This window comes from Sardina pilchardus, chromosome 1, assembly GCF_963854185.1.
Source record: "Sardina pilchardus chromosome 1, fSarPil1.1, whole genome shotgun sequence".
In the NCBI taxonomy this organism is placed as follows: domain Eukaryota; kingdom Metazoa; phylum Chordata; class Actinopteri; order Clupeiformes; family Clupeidae; genus Sardina; species Sardina pilchardus.
This window is the reverse complement of record NC_084994.1, coordinates 51,407,168-51,432,169: the sequence shown is the minus strand read 5'-3', so window position 1 is coordinate 51,432,169 and position 25,002 is coordinate 51,407,168. Positions and strand designations below refer to the sequence as shown.

At 38.3% G+C, this 25,002-nt stretch overlaps 1 protein-coding gene across 1 annotated transcript in view; it reads left to right on the top strand.

Annotated features, from left to right (window-relative positions):
* The first annotated feature begins 15,767 nt into the window (after positions 1 to 15,767).
* The window catches only part of LOC134095600 (heterogeneous nuclear ribonucleoprotein L-like), a 47,581-nt gene continuing 38,346 nt past the window's right edge, over positions 15,768 to 25,002 (top strand). Inside the window, exon 1 of the mRNA XM_062549229.1 lies at positions 15,768 to 16,188. Coding sequence (XP_062405213.1) covers positions 15,976 to 16,188 — 213 coding nt within the window. The 5' untranslated portion in view covers positions 15,768 to 15,975. The remainder of the gene's footprint in view (positions 16,189 to 25,002) is intronic.

The following is a 25,002-nucleotide window of genomic DNA, read 5'->3' as shown; positions in this document are numbered from 1 at the left end:
AGGGCAGAAATGGACTTCTACAAGCTGTTCAAAAATCACTAACTTTATCCCATGGACCCGGTAAAGGTTATGATGAGAACAAGTTATTGCTGCCTGAGCCATTTGCAGGCAATAGTTTTATGGATTGTACTGGAAATTGCAAAGCAAGGCAAAGAGCTTATCTGCAGTGAAACAAATAGCGCTGTTATGCATAACAGCAGTGCTATGCATATTACATGAAATGGAAGCAAGAAAAAGGCTCAACTAGTGGTTTCATCTAGTTGGTTCTAATTGTTGCATAATCTCAAGGCGTTGAAGTGATGCATAACCTACTTGAAGTAAATGAAGGTGTTTTAAGATGGGTCTCCCCCATGTGTGAACCCTTTTAAAGTAAGGTTGTAAGGATTTTCAATGAACTGGGTACCCCTTCATCTTTTTCAACATCCTGGTACCCACAACATCGAAGACTGGTGAAGAGAGTCATGTGGCATGGTGCAACAATGGTACATAGTGTAATGCCAGGCATTCCAGGCATGCATTAGCTGTGAGAGAGAGATGATATATAAGTCAGTGTATCATCCTTACAGGTAAAAAATAACATACCGTTGTTTTTATAACTTCATTAGCTCCAGGCAATATGTCCGATACCTGATGTGATTGCTGTTTCAGAGGACTATGTGGGTCAGAGACAGAGGCAGAGAGGGTTACTGCCACCGGCTCTTACCTCTGGCAGGAAATAATGACCTCTGGAGGGAGATAACCCATTATCTATATGGCGTATGATCTTCCAAAGATCTTTCTACTTTGAGATTTATTAGTCAAATTCTTGTGGTGCTTTGACTAGAGCTCATTGGAAGATCGTATCACACATCTGTAATCATAGTAAATTGTCTGGTGTAACAACCACTTGTTGAGAATGTGAGGGCAGCATTCCAATTCAACATTGTTGAAAAACAAAGTGATAAAAAAAAGTGTGAATAAGATTTGAATGCAACTGCATATTTGTCATGCCCCCCTTCCACTGAACCCGGAGATTTTTGACCACAGTGCACATCACAGAAACTGAAAAGGCTTGAAAGCTCAGTGAGTCTTCTGACAAAGCTATATCAGGTTTTCAGGGTTCTCTGCTGTGTGTCTGATGTATACTCTCATTAACATTAATTGAGTATTAATTTTTTAAATATTTAATTTCTGAAGTTGAGTTTATCTAAGATAGGTTGTAAGTCACAAAAAGTCAGGGAAAGTTGGCTTTCGAGTGAAATTTCAGGATGAACTTATAATCCACTGTAACCTTTACAGGTGAACTTAATGTGACCTTCTCTAAATATGCGTGTGTGCATGTCCAACAGTTTGATGTTTCAGTACTTTCTGTACTGAAACATTGCATTTACGGAAGTCCAGATATCCTTAACTTTTTGTCAGTAGTGTGTGATTCCATGTTGTTAAACTGTCTCTGACAAATATATGGATGTGGTCTCACACGTGTGCACACACTCATGTTTTTTTTTCTATCTGTCTGGATGAGCAGTGGAAACAATAGATTTCCCGGGTGCTTTTTTGGCTTTACAGCAGAGGCAGGAACAGATAGAATCTGCCTGAGTTGTTCACTAACTCAGGGGATGGGAATGCCTGTGATTTTCTGTATTTATAACCCTCCCGTTTCCCACTTAACCTACATCAAAATGTTTGATATAGCCTAAGAATATATTTTTGGAGTTATCTTTAAATCATTCTCATTGATGTGTTGCGTTCCATAAATTGGGACAATAGAACCCTAAAATATGTGAATTTAGCTTTTTTTTTTTAGCAATTGTCGATTGTTCCGTCAGGTGGGTAAGGTTATGCCTGGGTGACAAATGATATATTCTGCATGGATTTTTGATTTGTGTGTGGCGATGTAGCTGTCATTGCAAGGGTACATTTGAATGCACAAACTACTCAAAAAGGTTTGATTTGTCATCAGAGTAAATGTCACATTCACTTTATCTGATGAGTGGCACTTAAACTTTACACAAAACAATATAAATAAATACATTTATCAACTCATTTCAAAGCACTATCTAGCAGATCACTTATAGTGACATAGTATTGAATCGTATAGCCAAAACACACATTGCTCTAGCCTAGAACAAGATGACAGTTTGGGATACATACCGTACATCAAACAGCCAAAAATTGACACAAAAACGATCTATTTCCACTTGATCAAAACTTGTGGTGTTGCCTGTTTATGGGGTATAACTCTTTTTCAGGTAACAGGCTTTTATGCCTTGATTGATAAATGATAGTGAAGAGAGTCACAGGAAGCAAGTGGGAGAGAGATGGGATGACCAGGGAAATGGACTCAGACCTGGGTCCCCCGCAGGCACTTGGACATGAATGTGGTATGGACATTGTAACCAGTTGCTAAATATAAATATGAGTGTTTATTCCATTATGTGCATCAGTTGTTTTGAAATGTTCTTGGTATGCTCATATATTAGCATCATATTTTCACCTGAATGATTCTTCTGACATCACACTATGCCTTGATCAAAGTTGACTGCACCCTAGGGCTGGGTGGCGAAAATGATAATTTTCTACCTCGTTTTTCAGCAAAACCACTTGAATTTCAAGTTTGATTGTAAAACCATATCTCACGTAACATAAAAAAGCACCCGAAAATCAGACATTGTTCAGCGCTTCATCTCCATTTTAAACCAGTTATGATTATTAGAGTATCATGTGTGTTTTGCTCAACATCGGAGGCTACAGGCTACATTTGCATTAGGCTTAGCAATGAAAGCAGTGAGTTTGGTGACACTCGATGTAAATTCAATCACAAACTCGGACTTACATGTAGCTTACATTGATAGAGTTAAGGTGTTCTTTTCTTTTTCCCAGCCAGTGCAATGTACACTCTACAGTGCGTGTCTTTCTGCATCCTTTTTTGGTAACACTTTATAATAACTACACACAATTAATCATTTATTAAGCATTTGTTACCTATTAGTTAATGATTTGTTCATCATTAGTAATTTATTGTTCATGCATTATTTATTATCAGTAAAGCATTTGTTCACAATGTTATATATGGTTTGTTCATAGTAGGCTAAGCAAAATGTTTTTGTAAATACATTATTTATACCTCATAAATACTGAAACAACCAGTTACAAACTATTAGCAAATGCTTTGATCATCATTTGTAAAGTAGGCCTATTAGGCTACTTCTATGTTAATTCATGACTCAAATCTTAACTCAGGAGTTACAAGTAAGAGAACTACTTTTCTGTTATGCTTATGACTACATTTGATATAGCACTAAGCAGCGCATTGATACAATATTTAGAGAGTAGTAGTAGTATGTATATAAGTAATTGACTGTAAAGTATACTGAAGTGAAGTTAACCTAGTAAAGACATTGTCACTTTACTCTGGTGTTTATTGATTGTTGTGAAGTGAAGCACACAGCATCTGCCCAGTTAAAAACAAATACAATGTACATACAATTATGTAAGATTGTTTTCTTCTTCACACTGTTAAGCATTTGTTAAACATTTGTAAACTGCCATTAAATGCTGTATTCTTCATTTTAAAGCATCATTCCTACATTAACTTTCATCTGTAAATCATGTGCATACAATTATGAATGGTTTGTTCATAGGAAACATGCTTCTCTATTTAATATTTCTACACTATAGCGATAGTGTTGAGCAGAGGTAGTGTAGTGGATAGAGCTACAGTAGCATGCAGTAAGCCAAAAAGTTGGGGGTTCAATCCCTGGTCTCTACCACTGTGGCCTTGCTCTTTAACTTCATTGATAGTGTAAGTCACTTTGGATGAAAGTGTCTGCTAAATAAATTGATGCAAATATAACTTTTATGACTCATTTGTAAATGTGTAGCATGGCATATCAGTCCTCACTTTAGATGGGCTCACAAATATCATTAACTAACCACTTGCAATTCCTGAGTTAATCATGAATTAACATAGGAGTAATACTTAAAAAATGATGACCAAAGCATTTACTAATAGTTTGTAACTGGTTGTTTCAGTATTTATGAGGTATAAACCATGTATTTACAAACATTCTTTTACTTTCTTAGCCTGGCTAGCGCCTACCACTTCTCAAATGAGACATGGTCTGGCAACCAGACGTTAATTTTCTCGTATTTGAAAAAATGCCCAGATCCGTTCATTGGGCGCCACGGATGTCTATCAAATGCGCATAGCTCATCCAACACTGTCTCACACCCAACTCGTCGAACGAGGACGCATGCCAAGCCCCCTGGCGTCAATATCAGAAGCCAAAGGTGCCCCCGCATATGCAACGCGAAGGGCTGCCATTGACATCAGTGTAAATCCTTTGGCGTCGAATGTAGACGCAAGAAGGCAACGGAAACTTCTCGGATGTTCTGTGATTGGTTACCAACATCAGGCGAAAATTTGGGTATTAGTGTCCAGACTACCTTAGCAGCGTGAAAGAAATCACCGCGCAAGGCAGGATGGGAACACCCAGGCTATTACTTACTATGAACAAACTAATTCAGGGTACATTCCATGTCAGCAAAAAAGCACAATAGCACTGTCCTTTCTCAGTGGAACATTAAATGTCTTAATATAGTATATTAATTCAGTGTTACATATCTGTTATCTGCAGAGCTTAAACATGAACTGTTTTTGAGTTTTTTAAATAAAAAACAGGTTTTTACTTCAGAGTTGGTCAACTATGTTACGGACAAACAGGGTGTTACAAAACACATTAAATTCAGTCTTGCACTTGAAATGAAATGCAATTTAGAAGGCTCTTGAGTCTATTTCTGCTACACATACAATAGTTATTTAAAATTATTTTTAGAACCAACCTTTTTTTAAAGATAAATATGCAATGCATTTGTAACCGTCCTTATGGACGAGGATATTTTTCATCATAAATCATCATTAAAGCTATCTTTCATCATTAAAAAATATGTTATAGTAAAGTCCAACCTATTCAAATAAGTATAATGCTTAAAAATGTAAGAACCATCAATATTGGCTGTTTTAACTTTAAAAATCAAAGTGTAACCTAGGTGACAATGAAAATCACACAGTTGACACTAACCTAGTTGACTGGACATACAGTATTCTTAACCATGGACAACATTTTATTCATGAGACAGAATCTAATTTCCAAAGTTCCTTTTGGTGAAAAGCTCTTATTTTAAATGCTAAATCATTAAACAATATACATAATTCCACAGAGAATACATTGAAATGCACACTAACAAAACTTTCATTTCACAAAGACTTGTGACGTAAAATCATCCTTTTTGTATTCAAAAATCTGAAATGAGTTAAGTAAAATATATCTATATAAAATGTGTGTATAATTAAAGGTCCAGTCTATATAAATGACATAGAAACAATTAATTATCACAATATTCCATAGATCACTGATGTAACTTAGTTGACAGATAGTTGAGCTCCGGTGTAACTTAGTTGAAAAATAGAGCTGACCGTAACTTAGTTGACCGTAACTTAGTTGACAATTTCCATATTCCTTCCCCATAACAGAAATGGTGGACCTAGCCTAGCTAACCACATGTCATTTTTTAGAGCAGGTTAATGGAAGAATTCAACACAAAATGGAGTTATAATGAATAAAACTTTTTTAGTCATGATAATGTACATAACATAGTTGATGGTTAATAATACGGTCGTTGACAATATGCTTTTCTACATCAAATATTAAAAAAACTGAGAGGAGACTCGCCATGGTGTGTTTGAAATGACCGCCGCAGAGGAAAATGACATCATATGGTGCTGATCACATGGTCTTGGGACAAACCATTTTTGAGTTACCGGGGGAAGTTTTGCTTGTAACATAGTTGACCAACATTTTGTGGACATGAATAAATTATATTATTTTAAGTATTTAAATACATAATTTACATTTTAAACTATTATTTTCCTTTAATATTAAGACTTTTGAAAAAGATTGCACAAATAATGTATTTATTTCAATGGTTTTAATGGATGTTTTTGGACCCTCAACTTTCTCACATTGAAATCGGACATGGACAAAACTGTACATTTAGGGCTATAATGACACATTTTAAGCAAAATGAAGAATATATTTTACATATTGTCTATGTGCTGTTATTTCATAAAGCAAGTATACAAACAAAATGTTATTTGTTTGAAGAAATTTGATTGTATAAGTATATTTAACATCAGTGGACATGCAGTGTACCCTAAATTATAGAATCACAAATGCTTTACTGATGATATATTATGCATGAACAATAAATTACTAATGATGAACCATTAACTAATAGGTAACAAATGCTTAATAAATGCTTAATAGTGTATAGCTATTATAAAGTGTTACCGATTTTTTTCCCCAATCAGTCTCATTTTTTTTAATGTCAATTATTATTATAGGCACACCTGGTATGGCGTGATGAGGAAAAATGGTTAGAAGAATAGTTGGTGTTTGCTTAATTTCACACTGACACTGTAATTGCCACAAATATTGGCACCCACTTCGAAGCATTTTTAGAAGTTTTGAATTTTCCTGCCTGGACAAAGATCACAGTTTATTTTTCCCCCAAGTACAATGAGGAAAAATCCTCAATTCTCTCAGAGAGTTAAATCATAAAAGCACAATCCACAAAATACCAGGATATACTGTAAACTAAATTTAAAAAGAAAAGATCTATGAAAGTTCATTAAAATGGAGGATACGGCTTTTTGGAACCAAACTCTTCAAATATGCCATGAACATTCACTAATGCACCTGAGATGTCATCAAGCTTTGCAGCTATGTGCATTAGAGCATTTAAGGTTTTAGTGGTAGTATAGGGGCTCTCTCTGGGAGGCCGTAATAACCTAAAAACACGAGTAGAAACTGTTTAGTTCATCCAGGAGTGATGGGATAAGACTATTTGAACTTTCATTGTCATTGTAACTTTCAAACTACAAATGACTGTACTGTAACTGACCCAAGGCAGATGGGTTGGGCCCTTGAGTCGTGGGTCTGTCTGAGGTTTCTTCCTATATGTATCTCCAATTCTAGGGAGTTTTTCCTTGCCCCTGTCACTCATGGGCTCTCTTTGAATGTCTAACACTCTGTAAAGCGCCTTGAGACATGTGTAATGTATTGGCGCTCTATAAGCGACATTAAATTGAATTGAAAAAAAAAATGGGAAGACGGCAGTAGATGGCAACCTTTGCAGTTGGATCTGTTCAAATCTGAAATGGTCTGTCTCTGGAATTTCCCCTTGGGGATCAATAAAATATCTATCTATCTATCTATCTATAATCTATTTATTGCTCTCAGCTATGAGTTGATCTTCTGTCTATATCTGGCCGCACTCATTGTTCTGCAGTGATCGTAATGGGCCTTCTCCAACTCTGTCTCCAGATGCAAACCATACTCTTGAGCAGTGAGAGTAGCTTGCATGGTTTCTTGTTGGGATTAGCCCAGATCAAACAACATCCTCAACACACTTCCATTCAGTTCAAAGTAGTGGTCATCAGTGAATATCCTTGTGATAACAAGCGGTTTTAATTGTGAGAATGTAAAGATACATCCCTGTGAAATACTGAGAGATGCTAGTGCTCTGCTTTAAACTTAGTGCTAGTGCTCTGCTTTAAACTTTAAACTCAAGAACATTAACCCTATAACTGACCTACCTCTTTATACAACCCTACCCTCATATTTTATTAGACAGTGTGAGTTAAGAGTCAATATACATATTATTACTAACAATACACAATTTACAAACAATATAGAGATTTTATAAGAACTGAACATACCGATGCATATGATCATGTGTGGTCTCATGGGTGCGCTGAATACCCTTGTGTGATCAAGTACTTTGAATACAGGATACTCCACTACTGTGTAGGCGTTGGGACATCCATTCCAGGATATCAGATAAGAGCATTGATGTGCCACAGTCAAAGGGAAAGAGGACAGCCATTAACCCAGCCCGCACTCCCCCTCCCTCCCAATTATTCAAGCCCTTCGGGAAACCAAAACAGTTGGAGTTCACTGCGGGGCACATTGTGTAACTAACTAAAAGCTACATAGAATACAGCAGCTGTTTCCACATTCACTAAATCATTTCTGATGATACTCATTTGAGTCTCCAGTTCAGACAACAGATTTGTTCAGGTTACCTTTGCAGTGCTTTAAAGATCCTGGAAAGCAAGAATACATGTGTTCTAAGAGTGTTATATCACAGTAGATGGTGTCACCCCCTATATGAGAGAATGATTTTTGTTTTTGTATATTCAATTCAAAGTAATTATTTATTTAATTAATTATTTTAAACTATTAAGACAAAAATGGAAACCAGAAATGAGCACAATTAATGGGTGAACGTAAATGAAAACAGGAACAAACCCTATTTAACTTGTTCCGGAGTTTTAGATGACCTGTTAATTCAATAAATGCTATTTTTCAACTGTAGATGACCTGTTAACGGTATTTATTATTCCGATTAACCTTTCTTTGAAGATCAAGTCTACAGGTTTGGAAAGTCACCTGCCCACACAGTGTTTCCCAGACCCCTTATTGGATGGATTTTATGAATCAGTGTTTGCCCTGTATAATAGGCTAGACCAAGTAGTTGCTAAACAGGATTTTCATATCACTATCTAATTGCCTGTATTATGTAGCCTAATTACTGAAATATTGTGTGAAATAACATAGCCACAAAATACCTACAGTATAGCCCTGTCATGCAGCAGGGCTTAAAGCAAGGATATTTACATTAAAAGTTCAAGTTTAATTCAATTTAAGCTAATTTTTTTGCCTTTTTTTAAGCTCTAATGTTATAAACTTTCCAATCTCGCCCCATGACTGAATCTAATCACGGTGTTTTTAACAGTTTGATTTAACAGCCTTATAATGTGTTTTGATTTAAGCTTTAAAGCTGTTGGGTAAAAAAAGTATTGCTGTTCGGTTGAAAAGTATTGAACCAGCTGGGGGATCTCCCAGAGAGCATTGAGCTTCAGTGAGCTCCTGAGCAATCTGTAGTGCACCACACAAAAGGTCCCAGAGGTTCTCAGCTTAACTCAGTTCTGGGAAACAGGAGAATGACATCAGTGCTTTCATCATCCAAGATATACTCTCTGGTCACATGAGTCTAGGCATTGTCCTGCGCCAGGAGGAACCCAGGGCCCACTGCACCAGTGTACTGTAGTTTTTACTGAGGAGTAGCTCATCCTATGCAGGAACATCTGTCTGTGTGTCAGTGTGTATGTGTCTGTGTGTCAGTGTGTGTGTGTGTGTGTGTGTGTGTGTGTGTGTGTGTGTGTGTGTGTGTGTGTGTGTGTGTGTGTGTGTGTGTCAGTATGCGTGTGTCTGTGTGTCAGTGTGTGTGTGTATATGTGTCAGTGTGTGTGCGTCTGTGTGTCAGTGTGTGTGTATGTGCAGCATATCTGTCGAGCCATTTGAAACTTACCAGGTGTCTCGTCACGGGCACCAGTAAGTACAGTGTCAAGTTTGACGCTGTTTGGATAAGATATTGGTAAATATATTGGTAAAAGAAACACACACTTACTTTAGCTGCTCGCTACTCCCCCTCATACACACAGCATAGCACAGTGCAGGACCAGAGACAGAGAGGACAGAAGCAGAGCTTTGGAATCATGAACGGCACGGCTAGTCAAAATGCAAGAGCTTTGGAGGATTATCATATCAACAATAATGCTTGCATGCTTGCATGAAATGATTCTGCAGATTTTGCAACACTGCAACAAACGTAGGCTGCTGTGGCTGTTCAAACCATGTGCCATGTGTCCAGGGCAGCTACTTAGGACTGTCATTGAACTTTGAATAAACAGTCAAAAATTCTGACTGCTACAGTAGGTCACAAATTGAAACGAGAGATAATAGTCCCAAATTTAAGGACATTTCAGAATGGCACACATGCAAAGCAATATCAGCTGCAGACGAGTGGCAGAGTGTGAGGTCACTTATAGGCTACCAGAGACCAGAGTTTTTGAGTGCCAAATTTCATCACTCCACAAAATGGTTTGTCTTCTCAAGTTATTCAATAAGCTAAACATAGCCTTAACTCAAAACAGCTGTTAAGTTATGTCATTTTTACATATGCATGTTGCTCATGGGCTCTCTCTGAATGTTTACAGTAACACTCTGTAAAGCGCCATGAGACATGTGTATGTAAACTAGATGTAAACAAGATATGACCACCGTTCAGGCATTTTCTCTGCAAAAAATGAATAACATTTGTCTCCATCTCCTACTCCATTGCCTACTCTTGAAACTTTTGTGTATGTAAATGAATGTTTGCATTGTGTGTGTGTTTGTTTTGTTTTTGTGTATGTACAGTATGTGCATGTGGGTGTGTTTGTGTGGGTGTGTTTGTGTGTGTGTGTGTGTGTGTGTGTGTGTGTGTGTGTGTGTGTGTGTGTGTGTGTGTGTGTGTGTGTGTGTGTGTGTGTGTGTGTGTGTGTGTGTGTGCGCGCGCACACACAGTTTTGAACCTGTCAGCCTGCGATTACAATGCCTCATTTGAGTCATTCCGTATCAAATCAGATAAAGTTGTTGCTGAACTGTCTCAGATTTTGTTCAAACTTTGTCTATATGGACGTGTGTGTAAAGTATGAATATTGTACCAACTCCCATTCACATAATAAATGCATGTGTTTTGGGAACACCAGAATAAACATTTACAATAAAATGTCTCAGGTGAAACATTAGCATTTTTCAAGGCATTAACTCTGATAGCTACTTGGATTGAATGGAATGGCTATATTTTATAGCCTGACTCTCACCAGACCCTTGTAGTTCCGCCATGCTCCACCAGAGGCGTTTCGCTGAGCTCCACACAAGGGTCTGGACGCGAGGGCAATCCAAACCCCTTCTAGTGATCAAAAAATGAGCAACCAATCAGGAGCGCCGAAGCGAGTGTTTGATTCAAATAACAATGGCGGCACGCAGCGAGGAGTCTTGTGCTGACATTGATTCTACTATTTCAACCGTTTTGTCGAATCTATCGAGTATTCATTCTATAAAAAATTAACAGAGAATAGTTTTGAAGACATTTATTGGTGGCAAGGATGTTTTTACTCTTCTTCCGACCGGGTTTGGCAAGAGCTTGAAGAAGCCTAGCACGTCATTCAAGATAACAGGCAAGTGGTTTATCAAATCACATGCGAGGATGTTTTACAAGGACCCGCCTTCAGAAATACATCTCCTATCGAGAAGTCCCAGATCCTTGTGTGAAGCAGACAGCGAACTACAGGATCTGGCGAAAGTCAGGTTATATATTTTACTTCTCACATTACAAAAAGAAGCAGAAATCCTAATACCTTGAAAATGAAAAGGATGCCAAATACACCAAATTATGTATTTGAAATTGCGTTTGAAAAGGCCAATGAATGACAGGCTTATTTTGGGTCAATGGTTTCTATTTAATTTCTAGTACATAATTCGATATATTTGAAATATTTTGGTATCCTTTTCATTTTCAAGGTATTAGGAATTTATTTTTTAATTTTACATTTTTGTAATAATTTTACAAAAGTAAAATATAGCCATTACATTCAATTCAAGTAGCCTATCTATCAGAGTCCATGTCTTCAAAAGGAGCAAAATTCTATGTTGTGTTGCACTTAAGGGGGCGCTAAAATCATTTTTTTATTGTAAATGTTTATTTTGGTGTTCTCAAAACACCTGTAACTACATGCATTTATTCTGTGAATGGGACTCAGTACAATATTGGTACTTTGCACACGAAATGTTCATATAACTTTGTTATTCCCACATAGATTTTCATGATCCTACTGTACTTAGGCCGGGTGAACCCTGCCTGAACTTCCGGGGAATTTGAATTTCGCCCGGCAGCTCAGGCTGGAAACCAGCAGATCTATTCAATTCAATTCAATTCAATTTTATTTATAGAGCGCCAAAACATTACACATGTCTCATGGCGCTTTACAGAGTGTTAAAACCTTCAAAGAGAGCCCATGAGCAACAGGGGCAAGGAAAAACTCCCTAGAATTGGAGATACGTATAGGAAGAAACCTCAGACAGATCCACGACTCAAGGGCCCAACCCATCTGATAGGGTCAGTTACAGTAGAGTAAAGTCATTTGTAGTATCAGAAGGTTCAAACAGTCCAGTATAGGGAATAAATAGTCCATCAGTAATCCATTAGTAGTTTTGGAGGGTAATGGGTCGCTGGGATGCGTGGGCCAGGGATCCTGGCAGGGAACCACAGCAGGTAATGGTAGGGCAGTCATAGGGATGATGATGGCAATGGCACTCAGAGGGATGGGACTTCATGTGTGATGAGGGCCAGGCACAAAGATGGCTGATGACTGGTAATGGTTCACCTCACAGGTGAGGTATAGGGGAAAGTGTGTTAGTATTACTATAAGTCATGATGGTTGGTATTAATAAGTATATCAAATATAAATTATTATACTATCTATCTCCTCTCATCTATCTCTCTAGATCTATCTAGATCTATCTCCTCTGTTTACTGCCAGAACCTTTGGCTCCAATCAGAAACGGCCATAGCCCTGGCACGCTATTGGCCGGTGATGTGAAGATAACGAAACTTAAGCGACGCGAAGCAGCAGTTCAGTGTACACACACGCTTCTGTTTTGGAAGATTTTAAAGGCAAGTTTTCTTTGAAAACAGAACAAAAACTCACCCTGGAACAGTTCATACAGAAGATGGACGTGTTTGCGATTCTACCGACCGGCTCTGGTAAAAGTTTGATAAACAACTAGCCCTGCTCCTGGCAATTGCATATGGAGTCATTTGAATGATGCCCATTATTGATCACGCCTCTTGTGCAGTAGAAACAAAGCACAGCCTCCCCAGACTAATGTTCAACTTGAGAAACATGTTAAAAGGTTTGAGGAAGATGTTCATAAATCTAATAACCAAGTCACTTGAGAAACATGTTAAAATTCCTATGAAATCAAATGTGCAGTCTACAAAGAGAGAAGAGTACAGTAAATGAGTTGAAAGGAACCTTTAAAAAGCATACAAATCTTATTCAGCGGTTTTGGGTGGAAATCAGCTATGTGAATACAAGGCATGCTACTACTAATAGAAAAGCTCCGGGCCATGTCCATTTGGTCAGAGTAGCTCTCGGAGGAAAAAAAGGTAACAGACCCCTTTCCTAAGCCCTACGGTTCTCAACAATGTTTATTTCATCCTTGTGAGGCTGTTATTCTTAGTCAACACCTCTTAAAATCTCTCCCTCACTCATAAGCCCCCACTCCTATCCACATAAAGGTTTTCCTTTTGTATCATGTAAATCAATGTCAATTTATTGATAGGCCTACAGCACTTTCAAAAAGAACAACAGTTGACCAAAGTACTTGGTTATTAGATTTATGAACATCTTCCTCAAACCTTTTAACATGTTTCTCAAGTGACTGGATTAACAGATTTATGAAAATCTTCATCAAACCTTTTGGAGAGCTACTTAGAAACAGGTGGGAAGCTACTGGTAGCTCATGGGCTACTTGTTGGAGACCCCTGCTCTAGGATGTCTAGGATATGTTGGTCTTAAGGGGCCCATGTCAACCCATCCTGCACCCCATTTGCTCACCCCCAATGAACAACTTTACTTTAAATAATAATCTATATTTCAGATTGCACAAACTAAATCAAAGACTACCGAAACTATTGGAACCTAATTTGCTTAGTGTTGAGGACGAATTCAGCTTGTAGCTAACGCCCAAGCTAACTAGCTAATTGTGGAACTTCAGTATAGCATACAGTAGCCAATATTATCACACTATTAGTTGTAGGTAATGTTCCTAATTCAAGTGATGGAATTAGGTGCTGTGTCCACCAAACGCGTTTTTTTGCGCCGACGGCGACAATTTTCAATGTAAAGTCTATGTAGCTCAGCGCTCACAGCGCTGAGCGCCCTCAGCGTAAAAAAACTGTCGGCGCCGACGGTTTTTTGTCGCAGCGCTCAGAGCGCTCAAAGTTGAAATCTGTTCATCTTTTAGAACAGCGCCGGGCTCGTCAATGGCACTTCTCATTATAAACCGTCTCTGGTCTTGGTAACTTAGCAACAATAAACACTTATCGAAGCGCCAAGAAGCGCCGAGAGGAGGAGGTTGAGGGCGCTCTGGCTGTTAAAAACGCGTTTGGTGGACACAGCACCTTAAGGTGTGACTTATGTTTAGTTGATGTTATGACATGTAAAGTTAAGCTTGCCAAACCAAGTTAAACAGTCAGCCACAGGCAGCTTGACTACAAATAGCATTGTGATGGCTGCCTAAATCCCAAGTACACACAGATATAGCTCTCAAACCAACCTTATTTTGTGCTTTTTTTACATTTGTTTAAAGTTGTATGAACCCTTTTTTTTGCTCCCCACATCGACATTCAATCCAAACGGTCTGGTTTCAAACATGAACAAATAATAGCAATATGGATGATCGAAAAATAATCTTATAATTGCAAGGTATATGATATGTCACTTTTGAAGATTTGCTGAACTGTTGATCTACTGGCTGGCTTCAAAGTGCTCCATGGAGAACAACAGCTGACCAGTGCTTCTGGAGATCTTTTGTCTGGTGTGTCAATGTCTTGAGTGTGAGTGCTTTTGGGTGCATAAAAAAGCTCTAGCCTATATAAATAAAAAAATACTTGACTTGACACACACACACACACACACACACACACACACATACACACTCAGAGAGAGAGGTGTGCACACACACACTCACATACACCCATACAGTACATGCACATAAACACACACATGCATGCACACACAAGTACAAACACACACACACACACACACACACACACACACACACATATAAACACACAGGCACGCACATACTCACACCCACCCACACAGGCACACACACACACACACACACACACACACACACACACACACACACACACACACACACACACATAGACACACTCATATAGACATTTGATTTCTTTATTTGAATCCACCAATCAAATGTCTTACACAGAAAGGATTCAAATATTCTCAGAGAAAATACAACTTTGACATTCAAGGGTACATAAAGCAACGCCTACGCCAGACAGCAAGACTGCCTGTCACATCTGATATGGAGCAGAATTTTGCCAGTTGTTTAGACTTTCCTTTTGATAGCCCTGCCAGTCTTAGTCCACTGATTGTCAGTTTGTGGACATGTCCCAAGCTGCCAAATATCAATGCTACAAACTTACAATATCCTAGGTCACTGATATTTGTAAGGAGGGGTTGGTAGCCATTTTTTAGCCACACACACAGGCACACAAACACACACACACACACACACACACACACACACACACACAAACATAGGCATACACATGCATGCACAAATGCACGCATGCAAGCACACTCTGGGGTCCCCCTACAGTTGAAAAGTGCAATAATACATTACTGTAACTAAGTGTGCGTCTTTGCAACAAACTATAAACATAGTTCCAATACAATATCATATAATACTCTATTACTGTAAGAGTTTATGTGCCATCAAGAAGAGATGAGAGGTGATAAATAGAGGAGAATGTGCTAAATAGACTAGGCGACTTTATCTAATACAATAACCAATTAAAAGCAAACATTAACTATTTGAGATTTGTATGTCCAATAGGCTACCTGCATGTTTTGTCTCAGAAACTTCTATGTTCCTTTAAAATTTTGCCAAGAGTCTTCAGTGGTTGAGCCTACGTACACCCCCTGAACCAATCAACAGCAATGTTCATGGAGTCGGCTAGAGGATGTCCAATGAAAGGACCTGTGACGCACGCTTAGGCTGTCAAAACCGCACTGTGAACAAACCTTGAAGGTAGGCTATTCTCAAACGCGAGGGCGTACTGGTGGTTGTCATGTCCTAGTAGTGTACATGATTGTGCCTGCCACCACGCTCGTGACTTAGCCTGACAGCGCCCAGGAAAAGCACATGTGACTTCTGTCTGCACACTGCACATCCACGTGAAGATTTGGCGTAACACAGAAAGCGAATAATAGTCTGTTCTTTGGAAATGTCACTAATCGAGGAATATGGAGACGGTGAATATGAGAGGGCCGCGAAGCGCCTCAAAACGTCGGAGGTTGAGGAGGGAGAGGACCTAGAGGAAGGAGAGGATTCAGACTCAGCATCAGCGGAGCTGCTTGGAGATGAAGAGGATGAAACGGGGCCCAGTGGGGAGCAACGCGTCCGCTGGACTCTGTCAAAATACTGCTCGGGTAGAAAGGTATGCTTGTTGATTATCGGTAGGCTATAGCCTATGCTGCTCGGCGTAGGCTTCAAGTCTGCTGAACATTACATTAACTGTGCTCAAGATGCCCAGACCGAATGTTGCATATAGCCTAATGAAAACAAGTGTGTCGTAGGCCTCTCGTCAAAAATTAAACGGACAGCATAGCCGTGTTTGGTTGTTAACAAACGCATACAGAAGACCATCTCTCTCTCACACACACACACACACACACACACACACACACACACACACACACACACACACACACACACACACACACACACACACACACAGACACACGTCTAACACCACCACAGCCTACATCATACACGCCCCCCAACACACACACACACACACACACACAAACACACACACAGACACACAGACACACACAGACACACACCATGTTGCTCAGTTCTAATTCAGATCACATTGCCCCTACGACATACGATCTTAACGTGCCTTAAATTAAATTCGCTGCCGCTCATGACTGCGGCAGATTTCACAGAGTTGCATCTGCCCATGTTGCAAGTCGTGGTGAGCTACAGTAAAATGACACAACGAAATACCAATGAATATGCGCATTTCAGCCGGATACTTTTAGTCTCAGAAGACCCGAACCGTTGGAAACATTTTAGCATGACGCTATTTCAAGAATGGTTACAATCCTAACATGCTAACGATTCATTTAGGTTTGGTCATTTCAACTCAATCTGAGTTCACAGCGAAAAGTAAAGTTGAACTCAATAGCGTAGTCTAGGCTACTAATCTCGCTTTTGTGGATGTTGCGGCTCGACACCTGCTAGTGAAGGCCTACAGTAGGCTAGGTGAAGTTATGCGCCGTTAAATGTGATGTCACTGTGACTATAATACGAATGGCAAGAAATAACAGCCGGATTGTTTATTAAAACGTTAACAGGTTATTATTCTTTTGCATTATTGGATGCTCATATCAGGCCTACACATTCTAACCCAATCCAAGCGAGGGTCTGAGTGTGGGTTTTTAATTTCTATCGAAATAAAAACTGGGGAAATTCTGAATTTTGAGTGATTTTGCATGAAATTACCCCTACTTCACTCTCATCATCTAATATAAAATAAAACACCATAAGCTACATGGCTGTTAAACATGGCTCATATCTTCCCAGGCCCAGGTCATTTTTATTAGCAAGCGGAAAGGGGAAATGCCAGTTTTGTCCGAGGCGTCTCTTTTATTACTCAGTGTCAATGGTGGAACAGCATCCCTGTGGTGAAAATGTTTATCACCCTTGGCATCGCAATAAATGACTGTTGCATGAGATCAAAAGAGATGTTGTGGGCGGCAGGGTTATCTTACTCTTGAGAATCTGGGTTCCATTGCCAGCAGTCAGGACATGAGAGTGAGTCTGATAACATAGGCCTACAGTAGGATTCAGTTTGCATTCCCAATTTACATTTATTATTTATTTTTAAAAAGAGGCACAGTGTCATTATGCAGTATTGGGATTGCAACTACTGATTATTTTGATTGTTGATTCATCTGTCAATTATTTTCGGGATGAATCAATTGGTTTGATTTACAAAATGTCAGATTGTGGTGAAAAAAGTAAATCATTCTAAAAACCCAAGATTATGTAATCAAATGCCTTGTTTTGTCCATATAGATATTGGTTTACAATCTAGCAGTTTGATGTATTTTCCTTAAAAATGACACAAACCGATTAAAGGGTTACCAAAATAGGTGGCGATTGATTTAATAGTTGACATCTATTTGATTTCAATTTCAATTTTAATTTCACTTCATTTATAGAGCGCCAAAACACTACTATATGTCTCATGGCGCTTTACAGAGTGGTAAACATGAGTGACAGGGGCGAGGAAAAACTCCCTAGAATTGGGGATACTATACTGTAGGAAGAAACCTCGCACAGATCCACGACTCAAGGACCCAACCCATCTGTCTAGGGTCAGTTACAGTACAGTCAGGTCATTTTTAGTGTCAGATGTGTGGGCCAGGAATCTGGGTAAGGGGACAACAACAGGCGATGGTAGGGCAGTCATATGGATGGGACTTCAGGTGAGGGCTAGGCACAGGGATGGCTGATGACTGGTCATGGTTTACGTCACAGGTGAGGTATGGGGGAAGAAAGAGGGTTATGAATCAATGAATTGAATCTGAAGTCCACATCAAACAAGACTGTTCCGAAAGTTTTTTTTTCATCGCAACAAACTTTATCCTCGGTGTGTACAGACTTTGAATTTGAATACATGTGTTTAATAGCCTGCAGAATTTCCTGCGAATCGTGTGTATGGGCCTTAAGCTGTATCATTACATGTACAGATGTATTGTTATGTTTGACAGACAATATTGGCTATATTTGACAGACAATGATGCTGAAATCTATTTGATGAACACTGATGTTTATGGTTTACTTTTACTTTGGATTTCTTAGCCTTATTGTATGACAGGATGACTTGGGTCTTTTTTGCATGTTTGGACATTATTCTACAGTGTTAAGAACCTAATCAATCCTGCTGCCATTTTGACTGTTCTTCCTTAAATCTGGCACAGAGAATTTTCAGACCAATCCTCCAAAAAAAGACATTGAATTAGTTTTTTAATATTCAAAAGTGTTCACCCGTCAAAGCCAATCAAAATTGGCAGCGAAGCCACCTAACAGGAAGTGACTAAAAGCGTTGAGTTGCCAAGACAACTCTTGCTTGGCTGCCTCATTGCTACTTGCAGCTGCATTTTAGCTTGATCTCAGGTGCTTGGTCTTCAAGAAATTTCATATCAGCCATGAGTTCACTTTTTATGTTGCCACAATGATGGTTTTATCTCAGAGATAGACCGTTATTACTCCCATTATTCAATTGGCAATCTTGTATCATATGTATTTCTGTGTACAAGGAAGCCCTGTCCTTTTGTGGAACTAGTTTAGAAACAACATGGACAATCGTTCCACTGCTCCAGTTTTGCAAAGAAAGCATGTCATGGAGGTTGGTTCCCCAATCCCCAAAAGCCCCACAGAATGCGGATACAGCATTTTCCCACCACGTAAGGCTTATTAATCAAGCGTCATGTTTTAAGTAACATACCAAACACGTACCGCATACAGAAAAGGAGAAATCAGGCTATTTTGAAAATTAAAAACTTTGGAAAGTGAAAGTAAAAAGGCGCTCTAAAAGGCCTGTGCATCAAGCTTTGCTAGTGTACATAAATAGACTCAACAGACATTGCAGCCTGCACGCATTCTGCCCTTCACGTAAGTCTGTCATTTCCACGCCATGAGGCCTGTCACGCGCTTTGGAAAGAGCTACTCCAAAACCCGGCCATTTCTTATGTAGGCCTATAGCCTACAACCTTTGTGTGCATTCTGCCACTGACTTCAGCACCTTTCCCGCTAAGTGAATCTGAGGGCTGTATTAAGGTCAAGCACCACTACAACGTAAGACAGCATATTGCTCGATGTCAGGTGTAGGCCTAGTTCTAAATACATGTAGATTACACAGAACAAATTAACATTACAGTATCAATTTGGTCCTCAATATGTTTATATGCTTTTTAGGGTTTTTTTTCTCGTCCATTCTTTTCCAGATGTTTTAGGATTTAGTCGTGGTATCGTTTCAGTATCGAGTATCAAGATATTTATGGCAGGTATTGTATTGAAGTCATAATTTTGACATAGTGACAACACTAGTTGCTACTGTGCATTAGGACAGGCCAACATTATAAAAACAATCAGCTCAATTGAATCATATGGCAATAATGCGATAGCTGTGATCATTTTTGTCACAATGTAAAATCTTTCTCTAGTGGCTGGTAAAAAGGTTGGGTGGCCTGTAGATTTAGGAATCTACAGTTCAAACTGTCAGCTTCGAATTTGAAAAGATGTGTGGAGTTGAAGCACCCGTAATTGAATAGCTTACAGTGAACAGTTTTAGGCTAGGAGGTAGTGATAGACGTCATAGTTCTCTGTGAAAAACAAGTTTGGTCTCTCATTCTCTCATCTCACCTAAAACAAAATTGAAATGGTGAACTGGACAGTAACTACTTCTTTTTGATCATTGTGAATTGAACTAGTTCAGGAGAAGTATGACACTAGCACGTGAGGTTTGGACGCAGAAGCACAAGGGCTAACATGACCACATCCTGCCTTGTGTTCGGTGCTATATTTTTAATAGCTTTGCTAAATTTGGCTGGGTTTAAATAGATAAATAGATAAAGTATAAACATGCACAATTAAGCAAGAAACAGATAACGTAAGTGCAAACAGAAACATTTGTGCTTTTGTACATCCGTTGCATCTGTGGGTGAGCATGTACTATTAAGGTCATGTCATAAAGCTCTGTCAGTGTAAGCTGTGCAAGGATGTGTCAGACAAACTTCCTCTCTTCCTCTGTGTCGCTTGTAAGGTTTGCCTGTAATCTCTTTTTTAAAGTACAGTATGTCAATCATTGCCTGTGTAACACCTGGGATGTACAAGTATATAGCTGCCACAGAGTTTTGTCATTTGAAGATGTTTTATGTATACAGTATGAAATCACAAGATACATGAACATGCAAAATGCACACAATCAGCAAACGACATCATTTTGTCTGTCCATATCAGAGCGTTTGTTCATGATTTTTGTTCTTGAACAGTTTTTGTCATTTTCATGAGAGCAGTATTGTGCACAGAATGTGATTCCACAACCATTTAAGCAAACTTTTGCTCTATGAATTAAGCATGCATCATGTTTTGTAATCATGTTTTTGTTAATAATACTTTGTTGCCTGGTATGCCTGCAACTTTGTGTCTATAGCTGCTTGCAACATTGTGCCGACATTTGTGAACATTTAACTTACACAAAAATCACTTATTCACTTTCTGTCACAAAAAGGCGTATCATTCTGAATTATTTCCAATTACATGGATGAAAATGCTGTCTTTAAATGTGAAATTGTATTACTTAGAGTTTTAGAGTTTTAATGATAGAACTGAAGTCATATGAACTGAATGATAGTAATGACAAATCCAATGTCCCCAAGCAGAACTCAGTTCATGAATACTAATGGCTATTTATTTTTTTTTTTTTACAAAGGCACTATTTATGCCCCCATTTTATAATACAAGTATACAATCGGAAACCCACCAGCAGCCATGTCTGGACTTGTTCAATACACATTCACATTTTTCTTCCATTGTAATGCCAAAAATGATTGTTTAAGTTTTGAAAGTCAGCCTGTGGGTTGAGAAAGATTAGGAACACTAAGGTGTTGTTGACAATGTGTTAATGTTACTGGCTTTTAGAACAGAGACAGAGAGCAACAGGATGTGGGACCATACAGAAGCAGATAGGGAGCCTGTAGCTGTTGCAGTTGATGTTGCAGCACTGCAAATAAAGCCTTGATCCAAAGTACTGATAGGAAGATAAATGACATGCAGACCTGTCGGTTTCTCACCTGGGTGAAGTTGGCTCGAAATGACTCGAAAATGGTTAAAACCGTTTGTGCTTCATTTGTGTATGATTGTGCAGGCAAAATAACCATTTGTGCATCATTGTTTCTTTTATTATAAAGCGTTATTTGCTGGCAATTGACGTAACTCAAAACCCCATTAAAACCCAAATGACTTGAAAATGGTTGGAATCACTTGTGCTTTGTTTGTGCACGATTGTGCAGGCAAAATAAACATATACAGTATGCTTTATTAGGTCCAGAGTTATTTCATGTCTAAACTGAAATGCGACTGGACTTAATAAAGCACATGTTTATTTTGTCTGAGCAAAACTATTTTGGAGTCATTTGGATGTGGAATGGCTGCTGTGTGACCCCAGGTCACTACATAATTAATGTGAAATATCTTTTAAGACATTTTGTTTTGACACAAATGTTTATTTTGCCTGCACAAACGAAGCACAAACGATTCCATCCATTTTCAAGTCCTTTGGGTGTTAATGGGGTGCTGAGTGATGTCACTCACCAGCAAATAATTCTTAATAACATAGGAACCAATGGTGCACAAATGTTTATTTCGCCTGCACAATCGTGCTCAAGCGAAGCACTAACGATTCCAACTATTTGAGTCGTTTAGGTGTTGATGGTGTGCTGGGTGACCCCAGGTCACTAAATAGCTCTTTCACAAATGTTTATTTGGCGTCACAATCGTGCACAGACAATGCACAAACAAATCAAAATAGTTTTATTCATATTTTCATCATCCTTCAAACAGTTCATTTACCCCATGCTGCCTCTCTTGCATTCATTTGTGTTTTCTTTCCAGCAGGAAAACAGAAGCCTTTAATGATGTCATGTCTACACAGTGTTTTACATTAACTTTCACATTTATGAAGACACAATGATCTATCAATACCAATAGTTATTTAAAATGATAATATAAAAACATTATTATTAGAAAGTAAACCTTATTATTTAATGGAAGTATTACTATACACAAATTGAAAAGCATCTTAACGCTCACTTTTCTTAAATCTCATCTCAAGTCATTTGAGCTGTTGAAATGGCATTATCCAGTTGTGTGCTTCCAGGGTCTGCAGTCCATTGTTGCAAAACCTGCAGACATCCTGTTGAATAGGGAACTTCCACTTAAATTTGAGTGAAGTTTCCTAAGAGAACAAAAAATGTTTCTGCAATATTAAGACATTTGCACATACATACCCATGTGTCATGTGTACAGCAAAAGAATAACATTTAAGCTATTAATATTTAAGCATTTTAACATTTAAACTTTTAAACTGGCTGATAGCTACAGCATTAGAATAACATTTAACTACAGTACAGAGGAGACTATAACTAGGAGTTTGTCACTGCATCTGTCAATAACAGAGGATCATTTGGTTTGGTATGGTTTGTTGATATATGGTTTGTTTGGCTGGGAAGACCAGCTTTATATATTCTTTCATCCAAGCAAATAAATTGGAGAGACAGTTCAAGATCCACACCGAGACTGTGGAATCATCAGGTGGGAAGAATAGATAAAGTTGTGTAGCATCTGCGTAGCAGTGATATGAGATGCCATGTGAGTGGATGACTGGGCCCAATGCAATTCACTTCAAATTTGCAAAATTTTGCTCTATTGCACATAAATGGTTGATAGGTTTGATAGGTCATTCTTAAGTTGTATCCATTTGCGACTTTTTTTTTTTTTTTGCTTCTGGTATGATATTGTGTATTTTTTGTTTCTTGTGTCTTTTGTGTATTTTTGTGTTATTTATGCATACCTGACTGCAAGACAAGTTTCCCTGAGGGGACAATAAAGTTAACATAACTTAACCTAATGAGGTAGTGTACTAGGAGTGGGAATTGGCAAAAATGATATTTCACAATACTAGGCTGGGTGAACCCTGCCTGAACTTCCAGCGAATTTGAATTTCGCTCGGCAGCTCAGGCTGGAAACCTGCACATCTATCTCCTCTGTTCCTTGTCAGAACCTTTGGTTCCAATCAGAAACTAGCTTATCCAAAAGACGCACCGGATCGTTGATCTGATTGGTTGAAGGACAGAGTCATTTGAACAATGCCCAATTGCCCATTGATCACGTTTCTTGTGCAGTAGAAACAAAGGGCAGCCTCTCCATACTAATGTTCAATCTTTAAAAGATTGAGCTTAGTATGGTGATAGCCAGACTACTACTGTACAATGCGATTGCGATTCTAAACATATTATTATTATTGCAAAGTATTGTGATTCCATTCTGTGATATATTGCTATTCATATCTCTCATATTATTCGCAGGCATTGCAAAAAAATAGGAATAACTCACTCTGTCATGGCATGGTGCATGTCAAGGTCCTGTTCGCTTTTTGTTGAAAACCAAAGAACACCCACACTTTTGATGTGAAAGAAGATGGAGCGTTATGTATTGTGAAGCCAATTAATAAGTAATTAAGTCGAGTTATGTTTGAATTTGATTGAATTGTGTTGTTAAAAACATGGCATTACAGATCAGTAAGGGTAAAGTACCAAATTAAAGTACTGTTGAATACCGACACTAAACACCAGGCACCGGTACTATTGTCATTATTGATCTTGTCAGGCGGTGCAATTTGGTATAATACTCATTTAAAATAAATGATAAATAGTTTGAAATTGTAAAGTGAACAAGTGAAAAATGTGTTGTACCTAATTACACAATATACATTTTTCATTTGTAAAGTATTTATTCACATTTTAAATGTATTATATAGTATTCATAAGTGACTGTTAATACCAATGTCAACTACAAAAATAATAATGTTTTAAGTACTATAGACATTCTCAGGTATACTTACAAGAAAAAAAGAGAAAGAAGTGTAGTTTTTTTTAGAAACGTTTTATTGCGCCACATTTTTTGGGTGGTAAAATTGCAAATACAGTTCAGAATGATTGAAAGCCCCGTAAAAGTTGTGCAGCCACTAAGACTTGTTTAAACACAGTTAAAAAGAATGCATTCTGTCCATTTTCAAAAAAAATATTTGAAAAAAATATTTTTAAAAGCCTTATTTGTCAATGATGGGAAGGCAGATATTTGTGTTTCTACCTTTTACTTTTTATTGTTATTGGGGCAAATGTGTGAAGCTGTGACTATTGTTCTTCTACCTTGTCTTATTATTATGCATCCTCCGTCTTTAACCATGGGAGACTATTGCAGCCCATAGAACTGTCTAAAAGAAAGTTGTAAAATTTGAAGAGTGGTACACTGATTCAGGTTAGTCATGTGATTATTTTCTCCAAGTTTCATACCTGCGCCTCAAGTACCACCAATGGGTCAAAGTTGGATGTGTGTTCAGACATGTCAACCATTTGGCCCATGTTGATTTTCAAAAATGAGGTACAGTACCATTGGA